At 37.2% G+C, this 15,832-nt stretch overlaps 1 protein-coding gene across 1 annotated transcript; it reads right to left on the reverse strand.

The window, feature by feature from the left end:
* Nucleotides 1-217: 217 nt before the first annotated feature.
* Nucleotides 218-15,758, reverse strand: LOC104541808 (serine/threonine-protein kinase ATR-like; the record flags this gene model as incomplete). Its single annotated transcript, XM_010185950.1, has 19 exons — nucleotides 15,700-15,758; nucleotides 14,765-14,856; nucleotides 13,313-13,456; nucleotides 11,924-12,813; nucleotides 10,837-11,024; nucleotides 9,380-9,568; nucleotides 8,950-9,176; nucleotides 8,412-8,564; nucleotides 8,059-8,257; nucleotides 7,220-7,479; nucleotides 6,626-6,816; nucleotides 6,411-6,511; nucleotides 5,914-6,085; nucleotides 5,067-5,234; nucleotides 4,000-4,194; nucleotides 3,468-3,653; nucleotides 2,918-3,010; nucleotides 590-720; nucleotides 218-414 (listed from the first exon to the last, which is right to left on the reverse strand). Coding segments are annotated over exons 1-19 (3,835 nt in total), but the record flags the coding sequence as incomplete, so codon positions are not given.
* Between the last annotated feature and the right edge of the window lie 74 nt (nucleotides 15,759-15,832).

Raw genomic sequence — 15,832 nt, forward strand, 5'->3', positions numbered from 1 at the left:
CAACTCCTAATATTCTGTGATTCTATGATCCTTTATAAGGACATTATGATCCTTTTATACAGAAAATATAAAAACACCTTTTCACATAAAGCTATCCTCATAAAATTTCAAAATTTCATTGCAATTTAGAGAAGTGAGACTTTATAACAACATACTATTTTGCAGAAAAACAAGCTCTCTCATCTCCACACTGGATAACTTTAATTTAGGGTTATACCCATTCCCATTACAGGATTTATCTCATATAACTGAAAATATTTGATACAGTACCTGTTGTCAACTATGAGAAAGTAAAATACTGCTGTAGTTTCCTTTGGCTGGATATGTATGAGGGGCAATAATGCCACGATCACGTGACTAAGTAATGAGCCAAGGTATGAATGGTCCAGACTTCGAACAAAACAATCCCAGGCTCTGAACAAGAGAAGACAACAAAACAATAGCAATCAATGACTCTTCTCTGCATAAAGACATCGTAGGTGACTCACAATAAGCATTTTAAGGTATTTCAGCTCTGTGGTTTAGATTACAGTCTAGAATAAAACAAAAAACTGTATTCAAGGACAGGTCTGTCACTCTCTGGGTTCACCTGCAACACAGTTCTGGAAAATCATCCTTGTATCTTAGAGCTGTTCTCAGCGTAGTCATCATTTTCACTCTTACTGAACTGATGTGTTTGGGACCCATGAGTTTCATTAACGACATAAGACTGTTTAAAGCCTAGACATAGAGAAAAGTCATTTTAGTGTATTAGACACTCAGTAAAACATATACAAGCTGTATTTTCTGATGAAATCAGACTACTCTGGCTTAAGAAATCATACCTTAAGACATCAAATTCAGTTTGATGTTTCAATAAAGAATTTGGGGGTTACAGTAAAAGAGAATGAAAAGGGATCTATAATGACGGGATTGTAACAAGAAAATAATCATTATTTAGGCTGCTGACAAATTGATGAGTGAAGAACTGTGGACACCAAAGGAGCTCATGGTTATAGAAGTCTGTTATAAGACATGACCGATTATATGTCCAAAGTTTTACAAGCTGAAAGAGAGTAAACAAACAAGCCTGCATTTAAAAACAAACAAACAACAAAACCAAAAACCTGCACCAAAACACCAGCAACAGAACTGACACACAACCTCTGGTAGAAGTGATTGGTTAGTTTAAGGGAACAGGTAACATCTCGACAGGACAGATGAGAGACAGAGGAGAAATACTAAGATGCAGAAAAGCAGGAGATGTTTCAGTCACAGTAACATTGTACCAAACAAGGTAGTACAGTGTCCATCATGACAGATCAGTAGCAGAGGAAGAAACCTGAGCTTGAGGAACAGTCATGGAAAGGGAAACTCACCAAGAACAAAAAAACAGAACAAAAAAGATAGAAACAATAGCAGGCGCAGCAGAAGTGCTAGACAAACAAAGAAATTCAGAACTGACATAGGGCTAAGGAAATGTCCTGAGTATCTCAGTGTGAATATCTGAGAACCAAAAGCTTGAAAGAACACCAGAGAAAATGTAGTCCATCAATATAAAGGTTATATACATTTTCACACTGAAAAATTGCCTACAGAAGTCATCTGCACTACTTCTGCGAGGTGGCTAAAAGCCCTGCCTTGTGGTTAGAAACATTGCCTCAGCAAAGCAGAATTTTCAGTCTTTATCTTAACGTGTGAGCTCTAATTTCTCTAAATGCACTGTCATGTAAAGCTGAAAGGAGCTGTTCTGTGAGTACATCATCTCCCAGCCTGTATCAGTAAGGAGAGTTGTCCTGACCCAGGTGCAGGACCCTGCACTTGGCCTTGTTGAACCTCATGAGGTTCCCCTGGGCCCACTCCTCCAGCTTGTCCAGGTCCCTCTGGATGCCATCCCTTCCCTCTGGCACATCAACCTCACCACCCAGCTTGGTATCATCAGCGAACTTGCTGAGGGTGCACTCAATCCTGCTGTCAATATCATTAATGAAGATATTGAACAGCACTGGTCCCTCAAGGGACACCACTTGTCACCGTCTTCCATCTGGACATTGAGTCGTTGACCACTGCTCTCTGGATGCAATGATCCAGGCAGTTCCTTATCCACAGAACAATCCACCCATCAAATCCATACCTCTCCAACTCAGAGAGAAGGATGTTGTAGGGGACTGCATCAAAGGCTTTGCAGAAATCCACATAGATTACATTCATTGCTCTTCCCTTGTCTACTGATGCAGTTACCCTGTTGTAGAAAGCCACCAGGTTGGTCAGGCAGGACTTGCCCCCAGTAAAGCCATGCTGGCTGTCTCGAATCACCTCCCTGTCCTCCATGTGCCTCAGCATAGCTCCTATGAGGATCTGCTCTGTGACCTTCCCAGGCACAGAGGTGAGGCTGACAGGTCGGTAGTTCCCAGGGTCTTCCTTTCTACCCTTTAAAAATGGGTGTAATGTTTCCTTTCTTCCAGTCACCAGAGACTTCACTTGACTGCCCTGACTTTTCGAATATCATGGAGTGGCTTGGCAACTACATCAGCCAATTCCTTCAGGACTCTGGGATTTCTTTAGCTTTGCCTTTTGGTGCCCTTGTAATCCTGTTCCCTGCAGTAACTCCAGTTTCTCCCATATTCCTTCATCTGCCACTTTGTTTCTTTCACACACACAAGACAGACACTTGGATTCCTCATCTGCAACTACTAGTTGAGTGACTTGCTATATGTACCACGTCTGCCTGAAGTATGTACAATAGCTGACCATTAAAGAAACAAAACAAACTCTTGAGCTTAAACAAAAGTCCTACCCACACTGAGACCATCAGTTTTCAAGGACCTTGGTATCTTTGAGACTTCTATGACAGTTGCACAATCACGTAAGTAAGGGTAGAATATCAAAATAGCCCTTGCTTGTCTTTGTTTTACTATTCAAAATTAAGTTTACACACCATTTTTTTATCCTCAATGCCAACACTGGAACTCAGTAACTGCATATTAAAAAAAGCCAAGATACCAAGCAATTTAGGTTGTAGATAATCAGCCTGTGGAGAAGGGAGAGAGAAAACAAACAAAAAAAAAGGTAAAACTCAAAATCTTACTATTAACACATTTCTAAGCTTAAGAAATCACAAAGCAAGTATGAAATGCTAATTCTGAAAGACAAATGAGAAGAATTTCAAATACGTACACTGCTCCTTAAGAACTATTAGTGCTAATGAAAGACATTCCTATTAGGCTGTAGGCTTTCTTACTTTGATGATTTTGGGGTTTGTGTGTTTGGGAGGGGTCAGTTTGTTTGTTTGGGGGTTTTCTGTTTTGTTTTTTATGCATACTTGTTTTGTACCTCTCTATTACAGGAACACTTAATATGAAATGCCAGACTTTCTTCCACTTTTTGCTTTGAATAAGCTACATTCAGAAACTGTCAAATTGTCTTCACCCTCAGACGGGGGAAAAATTACTGAACAAAAATGAACACGAGTATTTTGATGTCCTTACCATCTGTTCAGGTGATGTTATTTCTCTAGGTCCCTGATACGGATCATCATGAGATGCAAACGAAGCCAATATAGACAAACCATTGAAGACTTGCTGATAGTGTTCTCCTATTCGCAGCAGTAACTCATTATGCAGTCCTTGGTAGTCCTGCCTCAGCAAGCTGCCTAGTTCTATCTCGGTCTCATTCTATAATCAAGTAGCAAACAAAACCAAGTGTTCATTTCATCACAATTAAACTAGCACACTAGGAAACAGGAGGCATTGGACTTTGGTTGATTTACCACAGAAATAAAAATATAAGCTTCCAATCAGCTCAATGTCAGATAAACCGTGTTTTTAGAGTTTTGAAGTTAGCAAAAGATCTTACAACAGTTCCCCAGAGACAATGGAACAAATCACAAATAACAACAAGAACAAGACTTCTGCGTATACAATTTCCCCACCTATACTTTGCAAGACAGAAGCAGAAAGCTCACTATTCATCAATTTTTGCTCCGAAGCTACATGTAAAATAGAGCAAATGCCAATTTACCTTGAGGTAATGAAGCGCCCGCTCAAGCTCATCCTTGGAGCAGGAACAGACCAAATGAGAGAAGATGTATTTGAAATTATTGATTAAAATCTCTCTTCGGTTTACGTTAAGCTGTTTTGCTATGGTTCGAATCAGTGTGGAGGCTGCAGCACTAGCCTTAGCTGCAAGGTCAGGGAGCAGAACTTGTAGGGTGCGCTGGTGAATTAAGAACAATGAATTAAGAACTTAATGGAAAACAAACTAACAAAAACCTTCTAAAAACATAGGGTTTGACTTTGTTCCACTTGTGTCAGTACAGCAACACACATCTGGTCATACATACAACCACAGGCATGAATAAAGAACAATGTTAATGAGATGGAAGTATCTTATAAAAATGCAGATAAAATAAAAATAATTACTTAAGTAGGCGCTTTATCTAATCAATACTGAGAAACACGCAAACAAAAAGTGAGCTGGCATTTTCCTTGTCCGTACAGATTCTTCGCAAAAGGAAATCTTAAGAAAATAAGCAAACAAAAACCCAACACATCCACATACAACACTCCCTCAACCTACCAGTCAACTAGAATACTGCTTAATTCATGGCTGTACATTTCCCACCTACCAACAAGCAAAATACAAGTATGAGTACAAAACTACATAGGCTTCAAGTAACCACACCAAAGAGAGACCTATCCACAGAACAATAGCCTTCTTCATTTGAAGCAAGAAAGCAGACACCATGCAAAACTCGTGCCTTACAAAAAAAAATCTGTGTAGATATCATGAATATAGATATACTCAATGAGTACTCTAGATCTTAGCTCCTCATCTCTCACACTCGAATTAGCACTGTAGCCATCACTGTAACTCCTTGATAAAACTGTTCCTCTGTATCTGAGCTTCCAGTTGCAGCAATCCCAAAGTATTCTATATTAAACCAAACAACAGCAATTAAAGAAAAAAAATCAGATACATGTACTCCAAAATTTTCAGTGAATGACAACAGAAATCCACAAGCGCACAGACAAATTTAAAAAAATAATTTAAAAAACCCCACAGGTAAAAAGGACTGACCAACTTACTGAGAGAAAGCGATTTAGATCTGGAAAATCAAACACATTGGCAATCTCAGATAACATGTCCAGAGCCATTTCTCTCTGGTGAGCAGCTGTTTGTTTCTGTAGCTCATTCCCTTGGCATGGAGCACTCAATGCTGCCATCTGGCTGGAGTGCAGGGATTCCACTAGGAACTAAGATGAAGAAATATGTATATTTAGTATTAATTTCCCCCTTCCAGGCTCCCTAAAAATAAACACAAGACTTTCAGTCCTCTTTCTATGCATTTGCTTTTCTTTCTCATTTATTGTGCATAGATCTATGATCACTACTTTGCAACAGAACTGGATTATTATCCACCTAATAACTGCATTTAATTTTGCAATCCTGGATTCAGACATTGCATTATTAAAAAAATATTCAAAATTTTAAAAGTCTGCTTTTGATAGTTTTATTTTGAACAGAGCTTCTGTCTTTAAGTAATGGGTATAACAAAAGAACAAATAAATCATGTCAGTTTATGCCTATAAAATGTTGACTTAGACTCCAATTTTAAATCATAGCCTCTTGTGTCAATAGCACCACATAATGCAAAAAATTATATAATTCCTTTATTTTAGAATGACAGCGTACAGGGAATAAAAAAGTAAAGCAGTACTGCTGAGGGGAGAAGACTACGACAAAGTCAAAGATTTCCCATTCCTTCCTGAATGTTTGTGGGTTTTGTTTGTTAAACCATCTCTTTCTTATCCTATGAGATTTCACTTTGTAAAATACTGTAATTTTTATATTTTAATACCATTTTCAAAATAGACAAAAAGAACATGGACGTATGCCTCTCTAAACCACCGACTCTTTTCTTATCTGTCTTACCTGACAGATAGGCTTCTTGTACTGACTGAAAAAAGCTTGCAGTTTTATGCCCTTAGCTGCTGCCAGGGATCGAATTTCTGTGTATGCTGCTCCAGCCACAGAAGCTGATTTGGACAACAAGCAGTGTAACAAATGCAAGAGGGCAAATGGTACCAAATCTCCTTTTGACGCCCTTACAAAGTAAGCAGAAGAAAAAAGAATTAAAAAGGAAAAAAAAGAATCATTGCATTAATAAAATTACTTAAGAATATACAAGTACCATAATGCAAAATGACTCTGCATCGTACATGAACAGCTTATCTGCACTTCTTATGACAAGGCAGAAGAAAATGAGGAATATTCCACATGAACCAACAGCTTAGTACAGTTGCAAAGGGCTCTGGACAAAGGCTGACCTTGAAATAAGTACTTTAATTTACACATATGACACAACAAAAAGTTACACTGCATCACAAACTGACACGGCTTTGCAATTCTCAAAATACTATCAAAAATACCTTCCAATATCTCCTGTTGTGAGAATCAAAGTATCTTTCAGCTCATTATTTCTTGATATTTTGGCATTTGTATAGGCTTCTTTCATTCTTGAAACAAACAGCTGGAACACATGAAAATGGAACAAAACCAAACCAAAAAATGTTAGTGTTTGACACTAGTGAAACAAAACCTGTAGTAAGTAATGAAAAACAACCAAAACTAAATATGAATTCACCTCTTTTATGAATCCCTCTTCAGAGTCTAAGGATTCTAGTATGTTCTTTATGCAATCACTGAATGCCACTCTTACATCTTTGTCTGGATCTTCCATTAGATTTAATAAAGACCCAACGAGAATCTTCACACTGGACTCATCAGTGTTAAAATCCAGATGTTTGCAAAGATGAGGTATATTTTCTATAAATGCTGGGTGGCATTGATTGGAGAAAGAAAGGAAAAATTCTTTTTAATGCTTTTAAAAAAAATCTATTAAAGCGCTCAAAACAGTGATGCAAGTAAGCCATAAAGCACACTATATTTTTTTTAATCAAAAGAGTAAATACTGTCAAACCAGATAAGCTATTTAGAATTCAGATTTTATCAAGTATTACATTTCTATATATAGCCACAGACCAAAGTTAAGCCAAGGTAGTTTAAAAGAACATCAATGACAACATCAAACATTAGCAGTGATAACTGAAATACATTTCGAACACCATTGCAGCTATAAAAAATTAAATTTAAAAAAAAGAATGGAGAAAGGTACAGAAGTAGTGACTTAGTATCTCATACAGAAGTGCAAAATGTTAACAAAGGTAGAGTCGCATACCTAGCTTTACTGTACTGGATACTTTGTTCTCCAGCAAAGTAAGAAATGGCTTGAAAACACAGGCTTGCACAGAACAAGTCTTTTCATCAGCAGAAGTCACAGTAAGGCTGCTACATAAAATATCATAAGAAGGATGCTTAATAGCAGAGTCTGCTAAGGAAGGTCGTACGCTGAATGTACCAGAAAGACAGCATGATAATTTCCCAACTATAGCAGCACAAGCCTCCTTGACTAGCTCAGACTCATCTTTGATTTGATTTCTGAAACGGAAACAAAAATGAGACCATTTTAATAAATCATTTACCTAGAAATTTCTATTTCTGCATTGTCTGGATTTTCTAACTGTACCAAAAGTACTAGTAGGACACAATTTAGAGACCTGTATCACTAAATTATCTTTTTCAGATTACCCTCAAGTTGTATTAAATGTTTGAAGCAGCACTGGACATGGTGAGTCTGGCATATTATAAAGAAACTGCAGACCACATACGGTATGACAGACATATATACAAAAGGCTGAGAAAGACTTAAAGATACATATGGACAAATATCATGTATGCTTAGCTGACAAAGATATCTCCTTTCTCTTACTTAGTTTAAATTTGTTAATTAGAAATGTGGTCTTCAACTAGTGAAGTAACTTGTATACTGGCATGGTAAGTGAATGCTGTTCTATCATATAGACATGGTCCCTTACAAATATCTTGTTGAAAGCTTATGATTTCTGAAATCAAGATCTGTGAAATTCTGTGAAATATTTCTTTTTGTGCTTATAATATATGTCTCATTTGTCAGTTTTCCTTCTTGCATGAAGACAGAAAAGCAGCATTAATACATACAGAAGAGCTTTGGGAATCATACTGCAGGACTGCACACTTGGTGGATGAAGCAGGAGAAAGAATCCTTTAACACAAGTAGCCCGAATTACTTCATGAGGACTTTGTAGTGCCCAATAATAAATGGATTTTCTCCAATTCAGACAAATGTTTCTTGGGAAGAGAGACAGAAGGAACACACAATGTGACTGAGTTTGGGGTGCTGAAGAGAAAAAACAAAATAAAGCAGAGCAGATAATGACTTGATTTAATCATTTAATATCATCAATCATCATAAGAGAGCAAAAAAAGTAATTTTACTTTAAAAAAAAAATAATTCGAGAGATATTAGACTTCATATACTTTAACGTACTTACAGAAACTCTGTGCAGTATTTTGACTCAGAACTAGAGGATCAAACCCAAAAGTAGATGACTTAAAAGAAGAATCATCAGGATGGCTGTAAATCCAGGGCAGAGACAGCAGTCCACATAAGTTATCAAGAATCTGATCACTCAGTGAAATTTTCACTAGGGGAAAAAAACCAAAACAACAAAAAACTGATACCTGTATCATTTATAAAACAGATGCATATTTCATTATTTTATATTCTTATTTTGCTACAAAATGTTATTTTTTCTACCAACATAAAAAGATTAGTATCACTATTCCGACATGTTAACATGCTGCATTTTATACATACAATAATAAATGATGTAGTGTTACATCAAAATAATCTGAAAAATTTCACTAAACAGTTGAGGGCACGTCACAAAAAAAATTTTTGTACAGGAATTGATGTTCTAACGCAGTATCTGTAATTTCAGTACCTCTACCACAACAGACTAGTTTAGTCAGATGCATTCCTAATTTACAAATCCAACAAAAGACACACTAGTTTAAAGAATTTCTCACCTTGTGCATACAGTAAAGCATCAAAGATTTTCACTACTCTGTCAATCACTTGTTCTATGTTAACCAGCTGCGTAGCAGTCTCTAACAGGTTTCTGCAGACTTTCACTACTCTTGTGATAAGATCAGAGGAAATCCACGTGAACTGTATATTCACCACTGAATCTGAGGAGCTCGGAGTATTCTTTTGTGTGTCAGAGTTACACAGATGAGTTACTTTATGATCCATACTGTTGAAATAGAAATCATATGATCAATGCAGACTATAAACATTTAATATTGTATTGCTTGTAAGCAAAGTTACTATAAAAACGTACTTCAAAACATACAAGACTTATCCTGATACATGGACAAGCATTAACGTAATCTACAAAAGTCATAACAACAATTACAAGAAACTATCCGTCTCATGGTTTCACCTTGGAACCTTTACCTGGTAGAATTTGCTGGGGGAGAACAATGAACTATGCACAAAGCAGCTAGTCGCAGAATTACAGCAATCCCTTCTACAGTCTGAAGAACATCCACTGTCAGAATTTCTTTCTCAAGGATAAATATTAATGATGCAGCTTTCTTCATAATAGCATTCCACAGAGTGCTCTTCAATTTCATGTTTACAGGACTAAGTCTGTAATTTGATCATATTAATTATTTTCCAGTACCTTTTTTTCCCCCCCCAGAAAAGATAAATCATCACAGCAAAACCAGATCTAATTAATATTGGATACAGTACTAGGAAAATATCAAATGAAGCATTAGCTTAAATGTGCTCTTTGAGAGAGCAAGACAATTACTCTGAAGTTAGATATGACACAAATCAGACTTATCTGAAAGGCTATAAAGGAATGACTCTACAATCCTTGGAAGGGTCATGGTGACCAAGGTGGTTCCTGATGATTATAGAAAGGCAAACGTTACACCCATCCTCAAGAAAGGCTAAGAAGAGGATCCAAAGAACTATAGGCCTGCCGGTGTAACCTAGGTCCCTGGGAAGGTTATGGAAAAATTCTTCCTTGAATTCATCTTTAGTCACATAAGGGACAAGAAGGTGACTGGGAACAGCCAGCACATATTTACAAAGGGCAAATCATGCCAGACTAACTTGATTCCTTTCAACAATTAGACAGGTAGCTCTGTGGATAAAAGGAGAGCTCCTTATTTGCAGGACCTCAACTGGCTGGAAAACTAGGCTGACAAGAACCTCATGGAGGTCAGAGACATATGAAAAGACATGCAACAAGTACAGAAAAACCCCATGCAACAGAACAGGCTGAGAGCTGACTGGCTAGCAAGCAGTTTTAGTGAAAATGACTTGGTGGACTTGTGGAAAAGTTGAATATAAGAGCAGTGTGACCTTGTTGCAAAGAAAGTCAACTACATACTGGGCTGTAATATCAAGAGCGAAAGCTGATCATGAGCCCACACCTGGAACATGGCATGCTGGAACCAGTTTTGAGTGCCCAAATACAAGAAAGAGATCAACATGCTGAAGCAAGTCAAAGATAATCAGGGAGGTGAATCACATTACAGGCAGAGGCTGAGAACTGACTTTATTCATCTGAGAACAACTTGACTTAACTAGGTCTGTTTTAGGCATGTCCAGTGCAACTGCACAGCCACATATATGATTCTGTTGTTCTGTGTGTATTCTCAGCTTTTGTTTTCTTTGTGTAAAAAAAAATTGTATTTTTAATATGTTCAATGCAGTCTTTTTAACTGAAGTTTGGATTAAAAATCATCTGTAGATTCTGATATTTCAAAATATCGTTTAGATTTTTCCCTGTAAGATCTGTCAATGTGGCCGTTATGAAAAAACTTCCTCAAAAAAGTTGTCATCTGTTATTATTCACTAGCCAAATTACTATAAAATTAGTTAAGTAAGTGTCATACATTACTGCTGCAGGCAGCTTCTTTGGATGCTTTGTTGATAGGCTTAGTCGTCGTCTTTTCTCTGGAATTTCATCACTGCTGCTGCTCCATCCATCAGTATCAGAAGTATCTACCTGGTTCTGATGAAGCTCCTGAAAGATTTCTTCCGTTTGTGTTTTTAATGCTGTATAAAGTGGACTCACCAGATACTGGGACGGACAAACAGAGGTACCATGATGTACATTTATGCCTTACTTCTCAAAGACTTAGTATTATTGTTTCTGACTTCAAATATAAAATTTCAAGGTATTACGGTAACAGTTCTTCAAAACATTTCTGTTCAAAAAAAAAAATCTTACTTACAAGATGAAAATTCTCATTAACAGTGATGTTTCCCATGTTCCTTCCCGAGAGGGAACACTCAGCATACCAACACCTCATTTTAAACACCTCATTACAGTTTTAAACTAAAAGAGAGTAGATTTAGATTGGATATAAGGAAGAAATCTTTTTACGATGAGGATGGTGAAACACCAGAACAGGCTGCCCAGAGAGGTGGCAGATGCTCCATCCCTGGAAACATTCAAGGTCAGATTGGACAGGCCTCCGAGCGATGTGATCTAGTTGAAGACGTTCCTGCTCACTGCAGAGGGGGGTTGGACTAAGTGACCTTTAAGGGTCCTTTCAAACTCAAACTATTCTAAAATTCTCTTTTAATTCAAACCCTTCTGTCTGTCTAGCAGCAACAAATATGACTAAAAGCAAATGGTTAGAAAGTAAAAGCAGCTCAGATGAAGAGAAATTAATTGTAAAGCTGCCCTTATAGGATTGTGCCTTATCGTCACTTTATGCTATGATTACAGACAGACCCTCGTGCCTGCATAGCTTCTCAATAGTTTAATACATCTAAAAAACACAGGGTCCAGGTACAGCCAACTAATTAAAGAACTCTGACCTGTACAAATATGTGAAACAGTTGAGAAACAAGAAGCATCAGCCTAAATACACAACTAAAAATAGTATTTCCAAGATTTTCTTCTTTGCACAGGTGTAGGGTTTTGTGCATTAGCTATTCACATGATAAATGCAGTTTTCAGAATTAACCTACCTGTTGTTCCTCCTGAGTTCCAAGCACATTCACAAAAGTTCCACATATGGTACTGATATGGACTTTCCTTACTTGCAAGGCAGATTCATAGCCAGTTGGAACAAACTCCAGAAAATATTGCAGTATATGGCAAAAAGCAGCTTTCAGCTTTTCAGACTGAAGACACCTAAACACATCACCTTCAAACAATGCACAGAGCTTCTCTAGTAGCATATTCAAGTATACAGGTTCAATACTTTTGTAAGAATCTGTTTCAAAAGGCAGCAATGTCCTCACCAACAGTAAGAGTGGTTCTCCAAGGAGTTCTGATTCTTCAGTATCCATTTCAAGTGCTGACTGTAGAATTCCAAAAAAGACTGTGAAGAAAAAACTGGCCAGCTGTTCCGGAGGTCCTCCTAAATGAATTAATCTTACTAAAAACTTCACTGCCAAAGCTTTAACTTTTGGACTGCCATACTCCAACAAGGAGCAGCCTATCCCCCAGAGAATAACATCTTGTCTTACAAAAAACACATCTGCAACAATATCTGTGAGAATAGACATTAATATAACTTCCAAACATTCTACATTGGGCATACCCATCAACTGTAATGGTGCCAATCTTAAATATCCCACATTGTCATTTGTACTGCTTGAAAATCTCTTTACAGTCACTGGCCAGACCAGTCCATCTCCCCAGAGATGCTTTTGTGCATCTCTTTCATGCAGGAGGATTAAATCTTGGAAAAGCTGCAGCAAGTCTTTTGTTAGTACTTCAAAAATGGAGCAACTCTTCATTTTAAACAAAAAAAGTAAAGAGCAAATGACATCACAAATGTTCTTGTGCAACGTGTTGCAGTTTGGAGTTGCAGCAATTCGGAGAAGCCTTGTGAGGATCCAGTTACTAAATTCTAGGATGATAAAAAAAAAGAAACAGCAAACAGAAAATTATTAAGATAACCAAAACCTCCCACTCTGAGCTCCTCCTTGAGAGGAAGCTGCTAAACAAAAAAAAAGTCTTTGAGATAAATGCATGTAGGCTTAGTAAACAAAGACTTCGGTGGAACATTTCTTCATCAGATCTTATTGAAAAAGAGAAAAAGAGAGGAGGAGTGCATGCACGAGGTGGTAGTGTGGAATTTCCTCTGTCAAAAAAACCCACAGTATCTTATCAACACGAACCCAGTAATATCACTAAGAAATGATAATGAAGAAGAACAAACTGTCCTGATAAATTTCCATTATCACAAGCGCAAATCAATTCACAATATTAAAAGTCTACAGTAATATTTACTTATAAATATGTAGTGCTGAGCTTACAAATCTGCTTTTTCCCCATTTTTATTCTTTTGTACGATCCCCTTGTCACAAAATTTAAATCCTGAAAATATCAAGCTTCAACAAACTCACCAATGCAACTGCAGTCAATTTCCTCCTGATTTCCATCCACATTTACAAACATAAGCGGAGAAGATTTCATGATATGTTGAATAAAATCAAGCAACATTACAGAACTTGGCTGTGAATCTGATTTCTTAACCAGTTCCAAAGCAACTTAAAAAAAAAAACAAAGCAGATTTCTTAATTAGCATTGCAATAAATCAACTGCACAGATTTTGTTTACACTTAAAGAGAAAGAAGAAATTTTTTATATAAAATACTATGATATGGTATTAAACCTGCACAATTATTAATTGGGAGTGTGCTTTATTAATCCATGAAGATGATTTGTACATATTGTAGACCCTCTATGTGACACCGAACTGTATGAAGAAAACTATAAGTTACTCAACTTAAACATTATTCATTAACATTACATGTATTAACATGTCAGTTTTATATCTGCTTGAGGAGTGAAGAATAGCAAATAGTTAATATTTTAATGATACAATTTTTCCTAGGTTTGCAATCTTGGTGAAAAAAACCCTTATAAGATTTGTTCTAAATCTCCAATAAATAAAACACTTTAAATGAAGATTTCAACTTCCTGAAACAGAAAGTTTAGCAAAATACTAAACATATCTAATGCTGCTGTATAGCTCCATTGACACAGCTATATGAATCACATCAGATTTATACAAGAAGGAAACTCAGATTCAGGTAGCAATTAATGAGAAAAGTTACATGATAATGATGAAATACAACACTTATGTATTCAAAAGCAGTATCTAAAGCAGATACGCTTCTTGTTTTACTTTTGATAGCCTTCCCTTTCAGGACTATAAGAGAATTAACAAACACATCTAACATGAGTATGATCCTTAAATTGATCAACTATCAATTGACAAAATACCAGTCTTACTGAGACAGCAACATGAAATTATACCTTAGAAACAGTAAACTACCCTGTTTACTGTGATTCTCCTTGATGTAAAGGTACAGATAACTACAAATTATGATTTTGCAGCATATGTATTTTATAATTACCAAAATACTGTTAAAGTACTGTAATAACTGTAACCTTAACATGATTTAAGGAATACTAAAATAAGGCTTTGCTTGATTTCTAATATGAAAAATAAAGCTGTTTACATCAAAGTATTTCAGTTCTGGGTATTAAGACTTGCAAGCTATATTACTCGATGAACAATCACATTACATGATACTACTGATTTTGAACACTGCTAGCATTCATATTCATACAACCCTGCGTTACAATCCCCCTTCTTTTTTTTTTTTTAAGTTACTTCACACCATAACAGCAAATACTTCATCATGGAAGTTATTAAAAAATAAGTCATAAAGGGTATTGCATTCAACTACCAAATCTTTGTTGAAATGAGAGTTGTAGCTTTTTTTTTATTGCCAGGAATTAAAACATTAGGCATGTAATAATTTTAAAGATGAGGATGTAATACTTACCAACATCTACATCTGTAAGAATTCTGTCAATGAACTGGCAGAGTATTTGTCTTGGTTTCTGCACAACTGTATTGTATTCTTCTGGACTAGCACTAAAATCGAAAGTACATTATTTTGACAAGATCCATTTTGAAAGGCAAAATAATTCTTTGAAGTCTATCTCAGCAACACGATGTCAAACACTGATATTTTATTTCTCTTTTAGAAGTCTTAAAAAAGAAATCCCAATTGATTTCTTGTTTTAGTGGCCAGTGTATGGCCTGTTCCTCTTTGTCTTTATTCTTCAGAAATACAAAATCTTATTAAGTGCTGAAGATAATTTCATTTTTTTACACTATTATGTTTGATATATATTAGTTCCACATCAGGCAGACTAAGAGATTCATCCACATGATACTACCAATCAACAAACCAGCTTTGGTGCAGGAATAAATAAAATTAAGAACCTGCTTCACTTTTGGAGTCAACCAAAATTAAGAGGCAACTCTTAAGTTGCCGATAGCAACTGCTCAGGTGACTAAGACGGCAGCTAGCAATTTGTGAGCACTTCCGTATTAACTAACAAAACAAAGCTGCAGTCTTAATGCTGCCATCAAAATCTTAGAGCCAAATAATTTCAAGGTCGAAACCACGCCGCAGACATAGCGGAAGGCCCCAGAACGCCGGATGCTATGTAAGTCAACACACTTCTCCCATCAGGTTCTACCAGCGCCACCTGTGAGGGAGGGAGCAACCCGGGCAGGTGGCGGGAGAAGGCGACCAGGATGAGGGAGAGAGTGCAGACCCAGTCCCGGGAGACCTCGCACGGCGACAGGGAAAGAATCTATTTTGGCACCTCCCTACGCTACACGCTGATGCGGATGCCAGGCACGCTTCCTACAACTCAGCGCACATCCTCCATCCACCCTATGAGGCGGAGGCTGGATCCGTCCTACCTGGCCAACTCCCTCAGCGCCGGAATCATAGAAGCCATCTCCAGGCCCTGCTCAGCCATGGCTCCCGCTTTGAAACAGGCGGCGCACCGCTGAGGCGGGACCTGCGCGACGGCGTCCGGCAGGACCCAAGCCT

The sequence above is a fragment of the Mesitornis unicolor genome, unplaced genomic scaffold, assembly GCF_000695765.1.
Source record: "Mesitornis unicolor isolate BGI_N332 unplaced genomic scaffold, ASM69576v1 scaffold17226, whole genome shotgun sequence".
In the NCBI taxonomy this organism is placed as follows: domain Eukaryota; kingdom Metazoa; phylum Chordata; class Aves; order Mesitornithiformes; family Mesitornithidae; genus Mesitornis; species Mesitornis unicolor.